The sequence below is a fragment of the Lepisma saccharinum genome, chromosome 28 (genome assembly GCF_977018435.1).
Source record: "Lepisma saccharinum chromosome 28, izLepSacc3.1, whole genome shotgun sequence".
Taxonomy (NCBI): Eukaryota; Metazoa; Arthropoda; class Insecta; order Zygentoma; family Lepismatidae; genus Lepisma; species Lepisma saccharinum.
In genome coordinates, this window is record NC_139256.1 from 7,849,998 (window position 1) to 7,874,833 (window position 24,836).

Consider the following 24,836-nt stretch of genomic DNA (forward strand, 5'->3'; position numbering starts at 1 on the left):
TCGCAGATAAATATATTAATAAAACACGTAATAGCATTTAGATGTGAATTTTATGTAAGAAGCTATTATCTTTTGAATGTCTCTTAATTTTTGCCCCTCCGTTCCTAGTCATGCAAATCATTATTCATAGCATTAGTAGTATATTAAAATCTTCAATTTGCAATCCAATTTTGAATGAATATTTGATAGGTTATAACAGTTGGGCTGAAAAGTTCGTAGGCTGACTCATAGATGGCGTTACTAGAATTAAATCCATGTGATTTTTACTTAGTACTAACCTTCAAAAGATACGTGTATAAATTTCACAGCTGCCGGATAATTAGTTCGTGAGATATAGCATTGTGAGTGAAGCAGCTTTTGTTATTGTGAAAAAATGGATAAAAAAGAATTTCGTGTGTTAATAAAGCATTGCTTTTTGGCGAAAAAAAATACTGTTGAAGCCAAGGCTTGGCTTGATAAACATTATTCTGACTCTGCATCAGGAAAATCAACCGTTGAGAAGTGGTTTGCTAAATTGAAACGAGGCGAAATGAGCATCGAAGACGATGCATGCAGTGGACGCCCCAAAGAGGCTGTTACCGACGAAAACATCAAAAAAGTCCACAAAATAATTTTAAATGATCGTAAAGTGAAGTTGATCGAGATAGCTGAGACTTTAAAAATATCAAAGGAACGTGTTGGACATATTGTGCATGAATATTTTAACATGCGAAAGCTGTATGCAAAATGGGTGCCGCGCGTGCTCACAATCGATCAAAAGCAACAACGTTTTGATGATTCGGAGCAATGTTTAGCGATATTCAACCGTAATAAAATTGCTTCCCCATCCACCATATTCTCCAGATCTGGCCCCCAGTGACTTTTTCCTGTTTGCAGACCTTAAAAGAATGCTCACTGGAAAGAAATTTAGCACTGATGAAGAGGTAATCGCCGAAACTGAGGCCTATTTTTAGGCTAAAGAGAAATCGTACTATAAAAATGGCATCGAAAAATTGTATGACCGCTACAATCGTTGTATCGCCCTCGAAGGCAACTATATTGAATAATAAAATCGAATTTTGTCAAAAAAATATTTTTTACTATGTTAGCCTACGAACTTTTCAGCCCAACTGTTATATTGTATATTTTATCAACATATTTAATGACACATATATATAGGATAAAAGGAAGGAGGGCCACAAGGGCTATATATATATAGTGTGTGTGTGTGTTTGTGTGTGTGTGTGTACGTGTCTGTCTGTCTGCTCCTTCCCTCCCCACCAATCTTCAGTGATTTCGCACTCTGGCAGTATATACTCGAAGCCCAGTAGTACACGTATAACCGTAATTTGTCTATGGTTGTGGGCCCTTAAATATGGATCGTAAAGTGAAAGATGCAGTGAAATTGAAACTTGAAACTTAAGTGAACATAATCTCCATGTTAAAACGTAATTTAGTCTATCTTACCAATGCACAGTTATACATGAAAATAAAATAGACGATTGTGGGCTGAAACTACCAAGGTGGATATTTTACATGTATGTGTCTACGATTATTGTCAAGTTAAAATGATATTCCATTGTAAACGCTCAAACGTGCGAGAATTGAACTAGTACAAGCGAGCGAAAGTGATTCCATGAATTGCTCTATTCTGCTATTTTTTCTCAAGTTAGCTTAACTGAGTTTCAACTATACTAGCTTTTCACTCCTGAAAAATGCAATTCACTGACAATAAAACAAGTATTTACTAGACTTTAACTTTCCATGGAGGAGTTCAGTATGGTAAGCCATTTTCACCACTTAACTATGAATATACAGATTTAAGTTTGTGTTCTTACTTTGTATAAACAAGAAAACAGAAAACCCTTACCTTCTGGACAGATTGGAAAGTTGCAATTCTAGAAACATCAAAAACAATTACTGCACCAATTCTGTAAAAAGCAAATGTTTTAGATTTAATTATCCACATCCAGATGCAAAAAATACAGCAAACAATCTTTATTTGAACATTGAGAGTAATACTTGGATTTTATGTAATGGTTGAGAAATATATATTTTAAAAATCTAGCTTATTCCAGTACAAGAACAAAATGGTTTCAGATTGGAAACATTAATTGTTATATTAATATCAATCGTTATTTTTAGACAGTTACTTTCTGCTGAAACTTTTCTTGCAAAACAAATTGCACACAATCAGCGACTTACATGTGGAGACTTGTGTGTGTTTGGTTTATGTTTCTGGCATATAATACACAGTATTGGTCAAATTATTGGACTCATTGTAAAAAAGAAGCACATTTCCTTGTTTTGAAAGTGTTAAAACTAAATAAATTTGACGATAGTTATAACTTTTTATGGGATTAAACTGTTTGCTTTGATGTAATCTTGTTTCCCACAATCCTTTCTTTAAAGTGTCCCAAGAATAGGTGGCAGCTTGAGTCTTTGCACATTGACAAAAATGCCTGGAACAATACATACATTGTTTACAGTGTTTTTTATGCTATTTGTTTGGTTATAACAAAGGAAATAATATTAATTCTGATTGTTGTAAGGGTGTTCTTTATTTGTATCTCCAGAGAAACAAATTTCATAAACCACATGGTTTGAAGTTTTGAAATAAGAGTGATAAAGTAATTGTACAGAAGCAGTGATTAAAATGGGCTCGAAAAGAGCCAAAGGTGGTCATGTGAAGTACGGACAGTACTTGCAGTGTGTGTAACAATGCAATGTATATCACAAAACATAAAATCTGTCAAATTTCTCTACATAAAGTGAGTTTATCTGTGTTTCATTTTTTCAACTAATGAGTTCAATCATTTGGCCATGCTCAACAACCTTCTAAGGGCCAAGGCCTGTCAGAGTGTTTTTTTCATTGGGTGACACATTGTCAGTCCATTGAGTCCCATCACCGCTGTTTTCTGGCTTTCAAGACCACAGCCCACTACTTCTACTTTTTAAGTAGATCCTCAATTATCCTCACGATGCTGGATCAATGACACTGAAATTTTGGAGTCCTGGAGACCTGGGACCGCTAACACCAAAGACGAGAGTGCTAACAATTTTGCTACGCGTGAGTCCGGAGCCCCATTTATGATGGACCAAGGAGTCAACTTTATTGGAATTACTTTAATTTGAAATATAGTTTGTATTCCAGCTATAGTACTTTGCACGTGGTGGCATCATTTCCATTTGCACCTGTTACTTTCTCTTCGATTCCAAGCTCCAAAAGTTCCACTCCCTCGACAAAGGCTTCTTTCTAGTTCAATTACTACATTCTGAATGAACGCAGCAATCCACCCAAAACAATTAAGTCTTTGTGTGCAATTAGAAATGGAGAATTTCAATAAAACATGGATTTTTTCCTAAATTTTTCATGCAGCTTAGGCAATTCCACAAAAATCCTATCACATTATCATCCAGAGAAGAAACATAGTTGGAAACAGAGTTGCCAACATCTTGGAAGCGGGAAGTAACGTGTAACCTGGTTAGATCATTTAATCCATCACTGCTACTGTTGCGAAAGTATTTCCTGTTATCGCAGTGGAAACGTTGATGAAAAGCCATATTTCCAGGTGGTTGACCTCTGGCTGCAAGTTGCTTCACCATTCCGCCTCTAACTCGAGAAAGGCCCAACCACCGACTTCCAAATTTGGAGGCGTGAATCAATGTGGACCCCGGTTAGACAATTTGATCCCAGTGGCGTGTCCAAGGGGTGGTGGTGGTGGGGGTCATATCCCCCCTTTGGCCCAGTATTCCTAAAAAAAAAAACTTCAAATACAGGAAAAGATGGCAAAATGGGGACGACTACCAAAAAAAAATGTATGTAACCCCCGTTTTTTCTTTTTTGAAAATCCTGGGCATGCCACTGATCATCACCAATATTGTGAAAGCATTTCCTTTTGCAATGGGAACCAGAATGAAAGGCTATGTTTCCAGGTGTTTGGTGAGCATGTTTATGTAGCAACGATCATTTTATATTTCCTTGTTCTGTAAAAGAGATATTTCTGTGTATGAAATTTAAATATTATACTAGAGTGAATCAAAAAGTAAGTTACACCTAACCCGTGTTCCTGTACTAAGAGAGATAAAATAATCACGCTTGGTGGCAACACTGTCTGGAATATTTTCTCCACACACCATGCTTCAGGTGGTTTAGTATGCAAGTAGTCATGGTGTGAGTATGGCGCATCTTATTGAGGTGGCATCCAACATTGAAGTGCACTCTGTCGTCAGATTTTTGTGGGCACAAAGGCATAATCGGAGTGAAATTCATTGCCAAATTGTTGAGGTGTATGGAAAGAATGCGATGTCATGCCCCATGATCGCAAAATGGTGCCAGATGCTCGAAGAGGGAAGATCGAACGTGAATGACAAATTGCGTGTCTGGTGGCCTGCAACTGTGAACACTATCGACAATGTGCAATCATTGTTGCTAACCACTGCGTGAAAATTAAAGAGATTGCAAGTGAACTGAACATATCCTATGGTAGTGCGTCTATGCTGATTCGTGATCAGATGGGTTATCGTAAACTGTGCTCTCGCTGGGTGCCATGTTTGTTAACAGATGGGCACAAAAAATCAATGTTTTGGTGCTGGGCTGTCATTTCTTCGGCATTATTCCATGGATGTTCTGCAGTTTCTGAGCAAAATCATCACAGGAGATGAGTCCTGGGTGCACCAATACACTCCCGAAACATCCATGGAATGGAGACACAAGGATTCACCACCACCAAGAAAAGCCAAAACCTGTCCAACGGTTCGAAAGGTCATGCTGACGATCTTCTTCGATTCCGAAGGCGTTGTTTACAGTGAGTTTGTGCCCCGAGGAACAACAATCAATGCCGCAACATACTGTGAGACTTTAAAGAAGCTGAGAAAAGCAATTAAAGATCGAAGTCCCGGAAGATTGAGTGATGGGGTTGTTGTTCTTCACGATAACGCTACCCCCCATACAGCTGGTGTCACACAGGATTTACTGCAGAAATTCAAGTGCCAAGTGTGGTCTCACCCTCCCTATAGCCCCGATTTGGCACCCTGTGACTACCACCTTTTTTGGTCCTCTCAAACAAGACCTAGGTGGTCAGCATTTCGTGTCAGATGAGGAAGTGCAGGAAGTAGTCTCAAAGTGGTTCAAAGAAATTGGACGGAATTTTTACACACAAGAAATCGAAAAACTGGTCACATGATACGAAAAGTGCTTCGAACACCTTGGTGACTATGTCGAGAAAAGCTAAATGTTCATGCATTTTCGTCCAATATTTTTTTCTTTCTAATGTGTTTTATTTGTTTTTACGGGGGGTGTAACTTACTTTTTGATTCTCCCACGTACAACAAAATATTTGCATAATATAAAACCGTAATAACAATTCAGTAGAAACAACTAAAATCTATGGTTGCCAAATAAAAGGCAACTTTATAGAACACATGTATTGAGCAGCGTGCTTCCATGCATGGAAAAATTGTCATTATGATAAAAACCAGTATGATAATTTGAATAAAAACTTACACATGTTTGCCAAGTGCATTAAATAGTTCCTGGGTTCAAATAGTGGTGCGAGTGTTATTTGTAACTGTCCCTTCATCAATTTCATATCACTCATCCTCATCATTGTGATTAGCCAAATGTTGCAATGAAGCAATACTAAATAACAAAAATATAAATACTTACGCATGTTTATAATACACTCTTGTCATACATCCAAAACGTTCATGCCCAGCAATGTCCCTGTGGAAGAAAAGTGTTTTATAAATGCCAGGTTAACCCTTTCAGAATAACACTGTTCTTATTCCATGTCCTGAAGCAAATACATCCAAATCTTCACATCTTATAATTTTGGTGTTAAATTTGCCTTTACTGTCTCCTTAAAATTACTATACACCGCTCAAACAAAAATTCTGATAATGAAAAATGCATAAATATTATTTCAAGAAACCAGTCTATGAAGAAACTTAAAGTCCTATGATCATCAAGTCAGTGGGGTATTTCAATATACCCCCTGAAATGTCCTCATATTTCCTTCCCCCCCAAGTTACAGTTATTTTATCACAAGCTTTCAATCTTTTGAAAGTTAACCAATATGTTAGTAACAAAATTTATAGTAAGGAGGGGATTTCAGTATAAATTCATACACAGTATGACCCCAGGGACTAAAATATGGCACTATGGGGGAATTCCGCCTCCCCTTCAAATACCTTCTGGAGAAAACATCGCTCAACATAGATGACATGACGCCAGATTGCCCCATCGCTTCCACCAGAGCCCTACCATTGCAATTACATATAAACCAGGTTTACTTGTGCCTTTCCTGATGTTGAGAATATCATTAGCCCTTGACAGCTCAGAAAGCTATCCGGAAATGACAAGGTCATTATCTGGAATGATCTATTCATCACCAGGAAGCATTCAAAATGTATTTAACCTTAACTAGACACACCCAGAAAGATCTTAAAAAGAAGGGGGAGGAATTTTGAATGCCATTTATGGCTTTGAAAATAGAGCAAAATAATCGTAATGACCCATTTTCGTCAAGAAAATTATGTTAAAAGGAGGAGGTTCTCACCCCTACAACCCTTCTTTATATGTAATGATGGCGTAGTGGTAATGTCGTCACCTTGTAATCACGGGAAGATGGTTTTGATACCCAGTGGAGGCACATGTTGGTTCAGATCTCACTTTAAACTCTAGGTCCAGTCCCGAATAGCCTAAATGTGCATAAAACAAACTAAAGAAATCTCAAACATATTCGATGGAAGTTTTTTCTCCTAAGGAAATGCCAAACTAAAACAATGTTACCTTGCTCTTTAATCATATTTTCAATTTGTTAATATATTTGCTTGTACAAACTTTTGTAAAGTTGAATGGATAAATAAATAAATCAATCAATAACTACATTAATCTAATTAATGCTAGTAATATGTGTTTAATGCATACCAAAGTTGCAAGTTTATTTTGGTGGACCGGTCCCATTGAATTTGTTTCAAAGCAAAGTCAGCTCCAATTGTGAGTTTGTAGTTCGGTGAAAACTTTCCTGCAAATAAAAACAAAAGTTAAGTTTATTTTATAATAAACTAGCATCACTAATATTCCATTTTACAGAAAAGTGCATAAACACATACTTTTCTGCATTTAGGAGCGAGCACATGTTATAACATGTTATACTATAGGAATTGAATTCCTGTGGTGGCAAGTGCATATTCTTGCCTACCATTTAAGAAAAATGCAAATGCTACAAATAAAAACAAAAGTGACTTTTTGAAACTTCAAGGACATTAGGGAAGAAAATCTGAGGGAATAGTAGAAATAAAATGGAGAATGTACATTATGTTGCGACCTTTTGAATTATAACATTGTTTTCCTAGATAGTGTGCATATGTCAGCAATATTAATGGTGAAAGAAATAAAAAATGTTATGTCACAGTAAAGGAATAAATCAGTGTTGATCTGCACGTGGTTGTCTTATCATTCAAAACAGATTTATTCAGCTAACATAGTAAATTAGATAACACTTCATTCTGGTGAGTGCTTTCCAGATATATCTGAGTGATGGCCAGTGGTGCCAACTTATATGGGCCCTTGGAGCACAAGCCCACCAAAATTTTGCCTGGTATTGTTATTATATTTTCAGAAATAAAGTCACCATCTTTAACAAAAAAAACAGTTTCATAATTAGACACCTAAAGAATTTTCCCAACTCACCATTTTGATACTTATCAGTGTTCTGTTACTTTACACTATCTATGGTCATATTGTTATTACGAAAGTAATAGAGGAGGCCAAACCAGGTTGTTAAAAGTCGAGGAACCCATAAATTCTAATGGGTTCTATTGGGTTCCACAACACGACCGGAACCTTTCTTCTCGCACAAATTAAATTTAGTACAAGTATTGTGGTAGAGCAGCCCTAGGCTGAAACCACTCAGTAGGAAATTAAAAAAAAAATACTGTTCTATTGTTTCATTAAAAAAATATTCCTGGGCCATATTTAAAATGCTCCAGAAAAAAGGTTCCTGGATGTTACTTAAATTGATCCGGAAAGAAGTTTCCTGGGGCGAATTGAAATAATTTACAGATAGAAAGGTTCTTTATGTGGCCGCGGTGGCTCAGTCAGTAACGTGTCTGACTACCATGCTCAAGGTCCCAGGTTCGATCCCCGGCCGGTTCAAATCCGGGAACTTTTCTAACGGAAGCGGCCCCGGCACCCACCCAGCGTCGAATAACATGGGTACCTGGGAGAAACCCTGGGGGGTAAAGGCGGTCAGGGGCGTGGTGCTGATCACATCACCCCCACTCACGACCGGATCAAGAAAGTGTGGGGCGTTACTCCCACACCCCCTATACGCCTTCATGGCATGGTGCTAAGCACAGGGAAACACTTTACCTTTACCTTTTAAAGGTTCTTTATGGTCCAGAACTCATTTACGCATACTTCCTGGACTGGAATTGAATTTATTTAAAATTCCTGAACCTTTAACAACCCTGGGCCGACCTCCATGGCAGAGTGGCTGGCACAGCAAACTATGAGTTCAGGGTTTCTGGGTTCGAATCCCAGCCTGTGCATTCTTTGCAAATGCTAAATAAAAAAATTAAAATACAGAAAGTAATGTTATGTGCTGTATAAATTTGTACAACAAAATTCTGAGTTCAGCATACCTAGTGTTTTTCAAAAGTTAGCAGCACTGGTGATGCCACTAGAAAAATTGAGTGAAGATGGAGAGGGGCAGGGATATTTTTCAGAAAGAGGGGGGGGGGGGCTTCCACTGGACTGCATTTTGCAGACTAATAAGGCTGTGGCGTCTGAACCTATGGCCAATATAATCTTCGTCAGACTGTGTGTGTGTTGTCTGTGTTTTGCCCTTTTGTGTGCTGACTACCCCCTTTACAGCCTCAGCTTTTAACCAGATTCAGAATATTTTAAGATTTTCTTATTTGAGGCATGTGCGACTTACTCATGTTATGTATATTAGAAGTATAATATAAAAATATATGTACTATGGAATACTTACGTTTTGTGAGTATCTGCTTTGCGAAAAAAACAACATTTCAGGACCCTACTGTTCCCTTCTTCAGGTTTTCGTCTAGGCCAGTAGTTAAGATTTTAACTATACGGCATTAGAGTTATGTTATTTTAGTCATGGTAAGGGACTGGACCCGGTATAAGTGACAGGTGCAAAAGTGCCAAAGTGCTGAGGCACCCAAAATTTTAAATTCGCATTCAAAAGTAAAGAATATGTTGTTGGGATTGTAAAGATTGATATTACATAGCTATGTTCTATGGGTGGGTGGAAACACAATTAAATATTTCATAAGTGCCATTTAACCTTTGTTTTAAAAGTTTTTAAAGACAAAAGTGGTAATCCGGGATCTTTTAAGGGGGTTACCACTTTGCCCCCCCCCCTCTCAAGTTCTTTTCTGCTTTCATTTGAAAAGTCTGAAATTCTCAATATTTCGAAGGGAGCTGTAGCCCCTTCAGCTCCCCCTCCTCATGCATATGCCAGTGCTTGACATTATCACAGCTGTTATTCATGAAGCAGAATCTTCTACTCCAACAGTTAAAATACCAACATTCCAATTGCTATTGTTAATGCACACTGAATATCCCACTTGAGTTTTATCTTTATATTATATTTAAGAGATTACGCCACTTGTAACCTTGATATATGTGGTGGATTGTAACCATGTGAAAACTTCTCTTATCTTATCAGTCTCAATAGGAAGAGAGAGATTTCTGTTCTACCTGATAACATCAAATAATGAAAACTAGAAATTTCGTCATTCAGGATTATGGAGATATAAGTACATAAATCACAATTGAAGTCACAAAAAAAATGTTCAGCACATGTGAATGAAGAGAAATCACTGAATTCACTCAAAATGGTATCCTCAGAGCATTTTGAAAGTTGATATATTCCCCATACCATCAAAGATGACAATCCTGCATATTTGTTTGAGTAATTAACTTATTCAAATTTTATAGTATTTGAATTATTTTTTTTAAATCGAATTAAAAAAAATTTAGGTGCGTCAACACTGAGGCTATTTTGCACCCATCGCACTGTACGGGGTCCAGCCCCTTATCATAACAAAAATAAGAGCGTGTCTGAAAACTAAAATTTCCTTACCTTGGTTAAAAGCTGAGGCTGAAAAGGGCACTCAGCACAAATAAGGACAAAACACACGACACAGGATTATACCGTGTCATTCTATAAAATGAAGGGATCTGAACCAGTTTACTGATGGGGTGATGTAAACTACTCATCATTCATCCTCTTGATGAGACCACTCGTCATTGACATGACGAGTTATTGCTTGGCATGCGAAAGGTACAAATAACACAAAGGAATTAAACTACTGAAAAGACAATGGCAACTCGTTGGATTTTGTGAACCGTTGAACCTGTATCATGGCTGGGTGTAGGATAATTACCTGTCTAACTGAAGTCTCTGAGCTGAATCGAAAATAGCGAAGTCCTCTGTGAGCTTCTCTCTAAGTGTTGACCAAAGCGTGCTTCCACTATCGACCTCCTGTCTTGCTGACCTCCTCTCTCTACCAACTCAATTCCCAAAGTCCAGTCACTTCCCAGCTTGTCTCACCTCTATATTCCCTGGCCATCGAGCTCTTCCTCGATGCCGAATCGCCGAATCGTGTTTATTATCATAATTGCTACCATGCAAACCGCTGACACCAAACCCAGAAGTGTTACCTATTTCCTGAATGCTCAGGAGGTTTGCATGGCACAACACAATGCATTGTAAACATGCCTAAGAGGCTTGAGACAGCTGAGAGAAAAACAAGTGAATGCCCTGGTCAACATGAAGCGTTCAGAGAGACTTAATAAAATAAACATACAATCCTATGGATTGATACGATACTGGCCGTGGGGCCAGTCGCCAGAGCCTCGTTAGTCTGCAGTCCAGGGTGTACTATGTGGAAGTGAGGTTGACTATTGGGTGCACGTGCACTACATGAAAGGAGCACCCTTTACACCCTTATAGTAAATTTTATGGTAGAATTGAAAAACATTCTCCCATTCACAAGAGTAGGGCAAACATGCCTAAAAATGAAGCATAGTATTATTTCTTACATCTGCCAAGAATTTCAAAGAACGAGATCCTTATTTCAAAAGAACAATTGAACATTAACAAATACATCTAAGCAAGAACAAAAACAAAGTGGCAATCTGTATTTTGTGAATCCTTACATGACACCATGAATACTATTTAAAAATGTATGTGTGTCATTTTTCAAGCCTTGAAAGCTGAAAAACAGCAGCTATGGAATTCAATGTGCTGACCACGTGTCATCCAATGAAATGCCACCTGGCAGGCCTTGACTATCTAAGAGCTGTTGTGCCACGGAGTTTAGTTTCAGTAGGATATGTTATTTTGGATCAGTGGCGTGCCCAGGATTTTCAAATGGGGAGGTTGGGGGAGGGTTACGTATACTTTTTTAGTAGTCGGTCCTCAGTTTGCAATCTGCTCCTGCCTTTGACATTCTTTTCTATGAAGAGGGGTTATAACACCCACCCCCGGCCCCACCAGCCCCCTTGGGCACAGTTCTGTTTTGAATTGTGCACGATTTGGAATGTGAATGTGTACATGTGTGGGAGTGTCGCTCATTGTATAGTTTGTTTTATTATATTTTCCTGTTCAACTTGTTAAATGCAATAATTACATGTAGTGTTTAATTTAATTGTCTAGTTAGGTGGCTGAGCTTTGCCCTGTAATAAATAAAATTAATTGTCTATTCTATTAAAATAGAAAACAACATACCAACAAGAGATTAAATTGATTACTATTCACTCACTTTTCTAGCTTCCAAACTGGATGCATAATGAAACAGAACTAGAGGAGCTAAGCGAACATTCTTCCTTTGTTGTTCCAACACACATTTAATTGACTGATTTGCTTTATTTTACTTTGCTTTTTGTGCCACTTTTGGCAAATTTGCAAAGATGGGGATGAGTGATGATATGATGAAATCGATGAATGGAAACTCACAAACATTCATGTCCGAGCCAGGATTCGAACCTGGGACCCCTGGCATTGTAGCGCGATATGCTAACCACTCTGCCATTGGGGGGGGGGGGGGGGCAAACACACATTTAATTAATAACCTGCTTGGTGAAATGAAATTTCTCCATTCATCAGCATGATTGTTGTTGACAGTGGCATATGTAGTGTTTGAAGTGCGAGGTGCAGTGCTTGAAGCGAAAATGTTAGCTGGGGGGATGTTTGGGATGAACCTTGGGGTTATCTGAGGTATGTGCCTATGGTTTAACATTGTGATAATGGGGCAGCTGGTGCTGGGGGGATGACTTGTTAAAATTTTGTTACCCTGCATCTCCCCCCCCCCCCCCCCGCACTTCAAGGAATATTTATACAAAGCATCCTTCCCTTGTCATCTTGCTAATCCAGAACATTCTATGTGGGGGCAATGAATGTTTGGATTTAAAAGGGATGTAAGGATAAATTTAGAGCCAAAATGACCATAAATTGGGCCTTTTCAAAACTGTTATGGGGCTGTTGCGGGAATTTTGGGGTGTTGAGATGGTGTGGATAAATTACAGCCCCCAGCTTCATCTATCCTCAAGGCTTGAGTGAACATCCTCTCCACCCATAATAATTCTCACTTCTAGGGGTTGGCATGCTTGTCCAGAAATATCTACAGGGGCATATAACCACTAGGGGGGTGGTTAAACCTTTTCATGTATCTTTCTTTTTTAATACAAAAAAACTGTGCTAAAGGGAATGGCCAAGAAACCAGACCCAATTAATTATCTAAATAATTCCAAAATCTGGATATCGGATAAATAAATATCAGATTCTGGTCATTCCGGATTATATAGACAACACAACATTGGCATGCCAGTGCAGGGCCGGCAGAAGGGGCATGCCACTGCCCACAGCGGCAAATTTTCAGGGTGGCAATTGGCAAAATTTGAAGAGAAGAAAAAATAGACCTACTGAAAACTTGAAAGTTATAATATAATATTATATTATATAACTTGGAAGTTAATACATGCCAACCCACCGTTTTGAAGGAACATATCAGAAGTCTCACTTCAAAACCACTTAGTGCCACAAGGTGGGAAAGCAGATTCGATGCCTTAATTCCCTTCAGATATCAAGTGGGAGAGGTCTATGATGCGTTCCTTCAAATAATTGGCGACAATAAAACTGTCCAAATGGTTATACATGAGGCTCAGTGTATTGCAAACCAGTTGTGAGGCTTTACATTCCTTTGCTAACTGGTTTTCTGGTGACTTTTTACTCCACCTAATGTAATGAGCAAATGTCTTCAAAACATTAATCTACGATGCGTTAGATGCTGTTATATTTCTTGGAAATATATCAGTGCTTTGAAAAAAGCAGGAGTGACGAAAAAATAATTCAAAGTTTCTTTAGACACCACTTGGCAGCCTGGCAGAGCCTCCCTGCCTCGTGAAGGTGTTGGGGGGCGGCAGCGACCTGTGAGTCCCGGTTGATGAGAAATAATTGGCTTTGAATTTAGATATAGATGATCCAAAGATAGGCAACATTGTACAGGGTCGAAATCGAAAGAAAAAGCAGTTTCAGTATGATGAAACTTTTGAAGATCCACAAAAACGGTACAAAATTGATTTTTATGACCAGGTCGGACCTGGCAGGTCCTAGACTATTATTTTAGCTCTAAGAGGAAGATTTAAGCAGCTTAAACATCATAGTGAATTTTCAATTTCTTTTATGATATTAGTAAGCATGAAGACATGCCATCTGATCTTTTGTCTGAAAAGTGTAGAAAACTTGCCAGAATGTTAACACATGAAGGCTACTGAATGAAACTGATAAAGGGTCATGATTTTGCACCTAATGTGAATGTTGTACTTCGAATTTTATTAACTATGTTGGTAACAGTGGCAAGTGGCTAACAAAGTTTTTTTTGTTTGTTTTTTTAAGGCTAATGAAAATACTATCTTCGGTCAATCATGTCTGAAACACGCTTGTTTCCATTTCATGCAAGATAGCATTATACACAAGAATATTTACATGCAAAGCTAAAGGTAAAGTTCCCTGTGCATATAGCACCATGTCATGAAGGCACATTTAGGGTATGTGGGGATCTCGGCCATTTTGGAGGAGATGGGGTCAGTACCGCCCTTTACCTACCAGGGTTGCCCCAGGCAGTGGCGTGCTCAAGGGGGGTTGGTGGGAGTTATAACCCCCCTTTGACCCAGTATTCCTAAAAAGAATAACGTCAAAGGTAGGAAAAGATGGCAAAATGAGAGCTCACTACCAGAAAATGTGTACGTAACCCCTCCCTTTCAAAAATCCTCGGCACGACACTGGCCCCACGTACCCATTAATTTGAGGCTGGGTGAACCCCAGAGATGCATATGAAGTCAAGCCTTCATTTCTTCCCTAATACTCGTTACATTTCAGATACGTTTAAGAGAGGGAGAGAGTTTTCATAAAATATAATAATATAAAATTTGTGTCGCATTTTTTTAGTTTAACTGTGGTGAAGCGAAATATCTTTTTGTGCTTAATAGTATTGAAATAGCGTAACAAGTCTCATTATTTATTTTATAGTTTGATGTTTAACTTAGGAATATATTGATTTTCAATTTCCTGTTGCTGCATAGTGAGGGGGAAAAAGGGCGTTCGAAAGGGAGCGGCATTTGCCGCCACCGCCCAGGGCGGCAAAATAACTACGCCGGCCAGTGGTTGCCAACAAATTCTGACACACAGTGGCGAAGGAACGGGGGGGGACAGGGGTACATTGTACCCCTTCAGATAATTTGACAGACGCGAGGTGCTACTGTTAAAAGAACCTAGTATTTTCTGTTCGCTCAACACAAAAAGTGTATATAGTTTATAAGCATTATAATTCCTTACCACAGGAATTCAAGCCATTGTAAACTTAATCTACTACATTGTGCTACTAGTTAGTTCATTGACCTGTGTTCTTGGAAATCTTTCTAAGATGAAAATTGTTTAAAATGTGTCTGAAACCATGGAATCAGTTAAAGTTTACTTTCATAAAATCATGCTGTAGGTGTAGACGAATGCCCCTTCGTGTAAGGGGATCACATGTTTGTAAAGAAGTGGCCACGTCGATTCGAAGATATATATTAAACTGCATCAGAAGAGTATATGACTGAGTTTCTTTCCTTTTGAATTTTTCAAATGGAATTTTCCGAAACGAAATACTTTCACAATTCCTGCCTCGTCTTGTTTCCGAGATGCGACACGACAGACAAATTTGGTGTGTGTGGGGGGGGGGGGGGGGGTAGAATGTACTCCTGTGACTCACCGATTATTTTCTTTTATAACTTTGTCAGGGGAGGTTCGGAAAACTTTTTTTTCTCTTGAAGATAGAGATGGTAGGGAGACAAAAGAAGTCTCAAATTTCGAGACGAGACTGAAATAAATCTCTGCAAAATTAAAACGAGACGATCTCTTTCGGAACTTTCGTATCATATTTGAGGAATTTACTTAAAATAAATTGTGCCTTATTCAGATATACCAAGCGTATGTCTTGTTCATATTTCAAATATGTCGTATATTTTGTTTATTGTAATTGCAAAGTTAATCTATTAGTGACAATTGTGAACCTATGCTGCACGATTTCATCTAGTCCGGATAAAATTCCGTATTTCGACTGTTTGCAGCGTCGAACAAAATGTAAAGCCGAAAAAACGTTATTAGGATTTTTTTGCTTTAATGACCTATGTACGTTGTGGAAGTTTGAGTCGTGACACATTCGTCTCACCTCGATACCATTCCTAGTTGAAATGAAGCAGCGAGGTTTCCTAGACATTAAAGCAGGGTGCGATTTGTGATTTTATCAGAAGGGAGAGGACTTATTTTACCTATGCATTGGGTATGCTTAGAATTGCGCATAAATTGCTAAGAATCTAATTCAAGTTCTAAGGTCTCCTATTTTTTCTTCATTAATAGAAGCAGTTATAAACGTGAGAGTTGTTTGAGAAGCAGCATCCATTCTTGAAAGTTGATGAGGCCAGATGACAGCACGATACGACCCATAGGAAGGTAGTGGCGCTATCTAACGACTGACATGTTTTTGATACTGGGAATGACATCATTTACATGGAAAGAACAGTGTGTTATTATCCATTTTCTTCACCTGCGTGGAGTAACACCCATCGATATTCATCTTAAATTGACTCAGACATGCTGTGGTGGTGTCATGGATGTGATCAATGTGCGTTCGTGGGTCCCATAGTTCAAGGAATGTCGAACGTCGTATGAAAACAAACCAAAGGAGCCTCGCCCACGACCAGCAGCCAGTTACTTCATTGATGATAAAAGGGATGTTTTGGTATAGCAAAGGCGTTATGTGGCCGCGGTGGCTCAGTCGGTAACGCGTCTGACTACCATGCTCAAGGTCCCGGGTTCGATCCCCGGCCGGTTCAAATCCGGGAACTTTTCTAACGATGGAAGCGGCCCCGGCGCCCACCCAGCGTCGAATAACATGGGTACCTGGGGGAAACCCTGGGGGGTAAAGGCGGTCAGGGGCGTGATGCTGATCACATCACCCCCACTCACGACCGGATCAAGAAAGTGTGGGGCGTTACCCCCACACCCCCTATACGCCTTCATGGCGTTGTGCTAAGCACAGGGGAGCACTTTACTTTTTACTTTTAAAGGCGTTATACTCACGCATTGCTATCGTAAGGGTACCACAATGATGGGTACAAGCTATGGAACTGATTTGAGGACCAAGTTGCTTCCAGCATTGCGAAAGAAACCGCCGAAGATGACTGCAGCTGTGTTCTTTCATCAGGACAACGCACCTCCTCATCGGGCGACCATTGTTCAGACGCTCTTCATGGAAAACAAATTTGAAGTGAATCACATGCTCCGTCCATACTCACCTGACCTCGCACATAGCAATTTTTGGCTCTCTTCAACCCTCAAGGACAGTCTCCGTGGTCGCAAATTTTCCAGCTGTTCCCCTCTTGCATCAGCGATTATTGAGTATACGGTACAAAACAGACTTTTAAAAAAGCGTTTGCAGATGCCATGCTATGGTGACGTCAGCATTGTGGAAAATGTGTACGTCTAGACAGTGATTATGCTGAGAAATGATGGCAGTTTCAGCTTTCTGAGGTGAGTATATTTTTCAAAATAAATTAGGAGACCTTAGAACTTGAATGCACCTCATATCGAGTACAACACAAACATAACACCATTTATGGTTAAATTCTAAAGTCAAATTGTAAGAAAATTACATTAGTCAGTTGAATGCACGAAATAAATTACTCACTGCAGGTTCGATGATTTGCCATTTGGTTTGGTCAAGGACACTGTAATGCTTAGTCTTGATCAAATTTGTTACAAATTTTTCTGCATCAAAGCTATGCACTGGGGGTCATTTGAAATGAAAAGCAGATTTAAAATTTCTAAATGATTTCTCTAATCTGTTAGGATAAGGTTCTTGGCACTGAACTCGTTTTCAGATTCAACTGTAGATATTGGTACAATTTGGATTGGATTTACAAAGTCTTTGAGTGAGGTGGGAATGTGTTTTGGATTTTCTTTGTAGATACGAATACATTCGACTGATGATGCGCACATGCTCTCTTACATTAAAGTTCACATTTTCATATAAACGAGAAATTAACATGTCACCACAAAACACATGTCTGTATCTGAATTTAATGTGACAACATCCGAAAAATAATCTAAACTTTTCAAACCGTCTCTTCATATTGTCCACCAAAGATTGAAACATAATATTTCGAACGTGTGATTTTCAACTAAGATCTGAAGGATTTCGGATTTGCATGTGCAATGGTAGTACTTTCAGTGTTTGAAGAGCATCATAACGTACAGCTTATTACATTACAAATAATTACTATGTCAAATGTTTTACAAATACTTCAAAATTAGATCTCTTGCGAGTTGATCGGGTATCATCTCGACTCAGTATTTTTTTTTTAAAAGACAACACAACAAAGGTTTGATAAGTGTTAAGGACGAAGTGGCTCAATATACGTCAAGACAGGGCACAGTTTTCGTTCGATAGAAAGTACTTTTGAAACACCCTTTAGAAGTCTGAGAAAATACCGAATACATTGCTTCTAAAAGGCACTGTATAGGGCATAGGCGTAGCTACGGGGTGTGCCGGGTGTGCCTAGGCAGACCCTAATGGGCTGCTTTATCAAAGAGAATTAAAGAGAGATATTTCAATAAGAGAGAAAATAAGCGTCAGTTTATAAGAAGTTGAAAATGTCATTACTTTGTACAAACGTGTGCATTATCGCTGATGAAACGGATGCCTATAGATTTTCGATTTTTTTGATGTCATTGGAGAAAGAAGATATTTACTGTATTCTACTCTGTACTACAGCGCCTTTCTTCTATACCTGTCACAACCTGCACGTGTGAGAGAGAGCTTTCTCCAAGCTTACCCAAGTTAAAATTAAATTAAGAGCAACTCAGAAGCAGGATAGATTGGAAGCCCTGTTCTTGCTATTTGTGGAACAGGAAAAATCTTAGTCTATTCTATTGATGTAAATGAAGTTATTGATGAGTTTAAGAACATTGTACCGTTTGACAGACGTCTCTTGTTATAGATGAAGTATATTTTGATGTATATGAACATTTTGTGTGTGTGTGTATTTTCTATGCAATTTGATTTTCTTCTACTACATATATTCAGAAATTTTCAACACTGTCGTTTAGTGAATTTATATTTCTTTACAAACATCAGTGCAGTTAAAGAGCCAAGTGACTGTGTTACAAAATATGCTATTAAAAAGGTACAAGACCTCATTTTTTCTTTGTGCACACCCAAATATAAAGTTCTAGCTACGCCTATGGTCCAGGGTACATATCTGCAATAAATTAGTTTAATGATGTTTTATATATAGCTCTAACATGAACTGAACTGAAGTGGAATTCTATAAGTATGATATATTTTATAATATGATTTTCATATTCAGTGGGTGGGAAATGATTATACCTGATTTGGAATTGCACAGGTTAGAGAAGGTGGAATCCTCCTCACCCCCTTTAAATCGCCACATGCATAAAAATGAATAGATGTTCGCAATTTTCACGTTACAAAATCCTGATGTTTCCATTCCATTAAATTCAAAATGAGCTCAGAACAAGGTCCAGAGCTTTATATGTTTTGGAATTGTTATCTGGTCTTGAAATCTGTTTTTAGGACAGCCATCAATTATTGTTTAAAAAAAAAGAAAATAGTATATAAAATATTAATGCAAATTTTGAATTAACAACTGGATATTCGCGTCTGAAATGGAATTTTCCATGCCCCCACATTTTACTCAGATATACATATGTGTGTGAAGTACACACACACACACACACAATATATATATATATATGTATGTATGTATGTATGTATGTATGGAAGGTTGAAATTTTGTACCCCCCCCCAAATGAAAAACGTTCCTGCGCCACTGCTGACACAACATTGAGAGAAAACTAATGCTTCCTGGAAAACCAGTCAGTAAACGGTAAAGAACTCAACATTAGTCATAACAAGATCCTAGTGACCCAATGGGCGTCGAGATCGATAACACAAACTTATGTCATAATCCTGACAGGCGGGAGTTCTTTAGGAGGAGGAGGAGAATTACAGGTAGCTCCCATTTTTTTCGCACCGAGCTGTTCCTGCGTGACTACCTCGAATCCTTTGGAACAACCGATGGTATCTGGTCGTGTTTGTGTCCGCGTGGGCATTCCATTCTGCATCAAACAGGAAATACTATCGATTTGCACCTCAACTTGGCCTTGAGTGCAAAGGCTACTGACTTGCTCACGTGCTTCCGAAACCGTTACGGCTGCACCCCCCCCCACCCCCCCGTCGGTTTCACTCTCTTCACGGATGGTTTCCCTCAAGGCAGGGGCGCCGACTTGTCAAAATTATTGGGGGGGGGGGCTGTGATCACTGAAATAAATAAATTAATGACTCACTCACTCCCTCCCTTTTCTAAGTTTTGGCCTCAGTGTTCTGAATCTCGTAAAAGCCAATGAATTCCTCAAAAATATCAGAATTTTCATTCACAGTTCGAATGCAGAATGTCAATTGTTCACGGATGTATATGTCACAAGTTTCGTCAACCATTAGGCTATAGCAAAATATTGCCAACTTTTAATATCTGCTACCACGGAGCGCAAAACAGATCTCCCTAATATATCAATGATCTCGTTCTGAATGTCATGTGAGAGCCATCTGTAGCCCCACTCCCCTAGTTCATGCACATCGTCTTTTGAAACTCTTTTTAGCAAAAATGTTAACAATACTCATAGGGGAAAGTGAGGGAATTGCGACCACCTAAGGGAGATTTTAAAAATCTCAAAAACTGTACGCAGTGAAACAAAAAGAAAATGTGGGCCTGAAAAAGCAATGTTTGTAGTACATCTCTTCGTATCACTTTGCTCCCTGTCGTTAATAGTTATATCTGTAAACGTCAAAAAGTAACAATGTGCGTGTGAGCGCAATTGCCCTATTGGTAGGGTAATGGCACTCAGTAATCATCCTAATAGTAAATCAATACCATTTTTGTACTCTACAGAAACTATATCTTTAAGTACTTATATTTATTAATATGCAGATACAAATTAAATTGAGCACAATTTTGCACAAAAATGCACACATGGGACGCTTATTATGAGAAACGTGTTTGCACCCTTCATGATCCCATCACAAACAGCGTGAGCGTCATTACCCGATAGGCGCCATATTATGTTATTTGTTTCTCGTCTCGTGAAGAACCTCAAATGTTTACTTTATAATAATTAAGAAATAAACAGGAGATGCTATTATTATATCTGTAAAATTTTCAAGACTCTAGCTTAAACGTTCCGTCTACCTACCTTGCACTATTTTCCTTCCCAATTTTATAAGAAAATATGACGAATTCGTTTTTCGCACCCTGCTTCTTAAAAGTCAACTCCACATGTGCCGCCTTTTGTTTGGTGCCTCGTAGTACTGGGTTCTACATGTCAGCACAGGTTACTCTTCAATAACACCCTCCGTAACGACTACGGAGGGGTGAGCGCCATTGCCCGCTGAGCGCCATTCCCCCACCTTCCCCTAAGTCATGTTTTGCTGTCTCTGGTCATAGTCCCCCCCAAAGTTGATGGTCTAGAACATTTCAAACGTGTATTTAAAGTTAAGTTCATGTGGCACAATTCAGAGTAAACTTTAGAAGAGAAGCAAAAGAATGTCACAGACGTAGCACGTCGGAAATAAAAAGAAACACTAATTTGGAAACTGTTATTATCCTCCCATAATTCTTGGTTTTAGTATTTAATATGTTCTTCTTATTGCTCTACGAAATACATAAATTAATTGTTTATTCATTGTGACGTTTATATTGTGATTATATAGACACCTGTACTTTCGACCAAGGAATAAAACCTGTCATTATTTCAAACCTCTGAAAAATGTTTGTTATAGGCTCCCCGCGTATATTGTATGCCCCAAGCCCCGCGCCGACCTGGGGGGGGGGGGAGTGTCCGGTAAAAATGGCAAACGGAAAAAATTGCAAAAGTAAAAATGACGACAAAAAGAATTCAAAAGTAAATGATAAATAATTGATATAAATAATTCACATGTAAATTGTGAAGAATATTCATCAGGTTCTTAAGAATGCAATACCTGATACATGTGAAATTAGTTTATGATACTTTATGCACTATATGACCGAATAAGGTTACCAAACCTAAAAAAATATTCGTGGTACACTTCGAAATAAGCGATGGTACACCGGCTGAGAGTTTAGCTCGATCCTTCATATCATTACAACACTTGGCTATGTTTACAGCATCGTAATCAGGTAGATGCATATGGTCATAGGAACACAAGAGGTTGTTGTTTCGAGTAATTTCTTTTTAGAATTCCTCGACACTTGAATTTGTTCCTCTCAGCACACCTCCACCTCATAACATTCTTCAGATCAGACTGTTTTGTATACGCGTATCCTAGGAAGAAGAGTTTCTCTTCACCTTTCTGCGATCTAACAATTTCCATTTCGAAGAAGTAAACAAGGTCGTCTCCCTGAGCGGAATGAGTGACACAAATTAGTGCTGGGGGGTAGATAAGGGCTGGGGTGAAGTCAGAAATAAGGTGCCAGAAATAGTTGTATTTGGGAGGACACCTTTTCCAGCATCCTTGCGACAAAGTACGTGCTATTTCAATTGTAATTGTGAAAAGTAGAAACATTACAAAACAAGCTGTTACGGACTTCCTGTAACGCAATTTGCCGGGAGCTGTTGCATGAAGGGGCCGCCGAGCGGCCGACGCTCTGGCGGTAAACGACTGAAATAACCTCCCGTAGTAATAAACACGTGTGATTGGTCAGCAGGTGCGCGCAAGATGTAAACTTGTTTTCAGTCAAGATTAAAACACCTGCTATGCTACCCCCAAGTTTAATTTCACATCATTCAAATTATTCACAAAGGTCACCTGTTATTAACATGTGATTTAATTGTAATTTTATAGGGGCAGCAAGTCCTACCAGGTTAAAGAATGAAGAAATTAAACGGCGGCATAATATATTTTTTTTTGGAAACATCAAATAATGTACAATGTATCTGTTCAAAAACAGTGTTAAGACACCAAAATTATATTAAATTTTAATTACAAACGATGTAACGCGAGACATATAATTTCTAAATATTCAGATAAAATCAGCCTATATTGTATTTATCATTTCTATTCTCGCCATTTCTACCGTTGTCATTTTTACCTAAATTCACCTGGGGTGGTGCTTGCTGTCAATCTTTCAGTGAGGGGGGGAGTGGACTATAGTCAGACCTGAGTTCACCGAGCCCAGCTTCTTCTCCACATTGTGTCAAATGAAATACGGGTAGAAATACTAATCAATGAATTGAGGGCGTTTGCAAAAGACTCTTTGGCACATACAAAACTCACCTTGAAAATCTTATTTCGGGTGAAATTTCAGTTTAAAACCACAATAATGGACAACAATTACGATGGGAGTGACCAACTAATGTAATGCAAGAACTTGTTCGGTACAATACGTAACCCCCTTTCGAAAATCCTGGGCACGTCACTTGTCCTGGTCACCGGACCACCCAAAGAGTAAAGGATGACTCCCAGACGCCAATACCCTGTTTGGCACAAAGCACCTGGGGCGACATCCGTTCGGTAGTAAATTCCATCCCTTGGTTATTACTGGAAAGTGAAAGTGTGGACAAAGCGAGTGACGTGCTTGCAGATGTGATTCACGCAGTGATAAAAAGACTAGGTGTCACTCAAGAAAGGTAAAGCGTGCCAATTCCCTTCTTCGTTCCGTTCTGGACTGTTACCTGCCTTTAGAAACCGAAAGACGGCCTGGGGCAAAGAGTTTAGATCTGGTGTTTCTTGGGAAAGATTTTCTAATGAGCACACACAAAACCGTTACTGATTTACGACGTCATTCTAAGCAAAATCAGAAAACGTAGTAGAGATACAACGACAACATGACAAACGAAAACATCAAAACTAGGGCTGAGCCGATAGCAATAGTCGCACCAAGGGCGCCCGCAGGATTTTTTCTCAGGGGGAGCAAAGTCCTAGATACTTTTATTATCATAATTTATTGTTATTATTATTGTTATTTTTTATTATTATTATTTAGGGTGACCAGATATTTGTTAACCAAAAAGAGTATAGTCTATAGGTTGAAGGCGCGCATGCACAAAATATAAGAACTAAAATAAGTGTGGTTATTTGTTACTGCTTCTATTATAGCTGCTATAAGATAGGCCCACACTCTACAGATTCAAATTACTTATGGGTCTAATGTAATTAGCTAATTACAAATACTTACTCACCAATGGGACCCATAATTCATACTTCTGAGATGATTTTACTTTCTTGAGTATTTTTAAGTCGTCCTTTATTGCCAATCTAAACTCGTCACAGGTCATGTCCACATTGAATATCACTTTCATTACTTGTTCGAGTGCTGCCATCTGGAGTGTACTTTTTTTCCTCTCGCCAATAAGCTTTAATGACACTGAAGTGTCTTTCACAATCAACATTTGTACCAGGCAGAGTAAACAAGAATTTTATAAGAGGCCCAGTGACTTTTAAATTTGACCCAGCCTGTACTCTTGAAATTGTTCATAGGAAATTCTTGAGTCAAGGAGTAAATACCTGTTTGTTGACATCTTGACGTTTTCCGTTCTGTGGGATTTCAACGCATATTTACGCGTAAAATAATTAATGAAATTAAATAGCAAGGAAGAGCATATTTGGGGATTTTTGCAAATTGAAAAGAGTATAGAGTATATGAACCTCCATAAGAGTATAATACTCTTAAAAAGAGTATGTCTGGTCACCCTATTATTATTATTAGTTACTACTACTACTTTGCAAATCATAAAATTCAAATTGATTTTAAAATACTTTGGCGTTGTATACAAGTTCAGACTCGAGTCTATTATTTAGATAGAAGCAGGATTCGCCTTACTTCCTTTCAATAAGCATCTAGCCTATCACTTTGTTGATGAACAGTTCATTGTCTTTTTGTACCTTTTCAATCAGAGTCAGAGACTACTCAATCCACTGACCTTCATGCTACCTCTGATCCATGGTTTTACGTGCCGAAGGGTACTGTAAAATAATAATAATAATACTAACAGTTGCTGTAACTTACGGCCTGTTAAGTCACAGAAAACAATATTTTTTGTTGTAAAATATCGCTACAATTTCACCATACGAATTACATTAACTCTTACCGGAGGGTACATTCCCAGATTCATGGGAAAAGGCTAGTGTGGTAGCGTCATACAAATCTGGAGACAAGAATGCTGTTTCTTGCGGACTTACATCACCGCTTTGTTTGTGAAAAGCTAACAAAGGACCGA

The 24,836-nt window shown here is 38.6% G+C and overlaps 1 protein-coding gene across 1 annotated transcript in view; it reads right to left on the minus strand.

Annotated features, from left to right (window-relative positions):
- The window catches only part of LOC145980589 (ras-related protein Rab-32-like), a 61,472-nt gene that overhangs the window by 8,855 nt on the left and 27,781 nt on the right, over positions 1 to 24,836 (minus strand). The window contains exons 3-5 of the mRNA XM_083113625.1: positions 6,911 to 7,007; positions 5,648 to 5,704; positions 1,850 to 1,910 (exon numbers count right to left, since the gene is read on the minus strand). Coding sequence (XP_082969751.1) covers positions 1,850 to 1,910; positions 5,648 to 5,704; positions 6,911 to 7,007 — 215 coding nt within the window. The remainder of the gene's footprint in view (positions 1 to 1,849; positions 1,911 to 5,647; positions 5,705 to 6,910; positions 7,008 to 24,836) is intronic.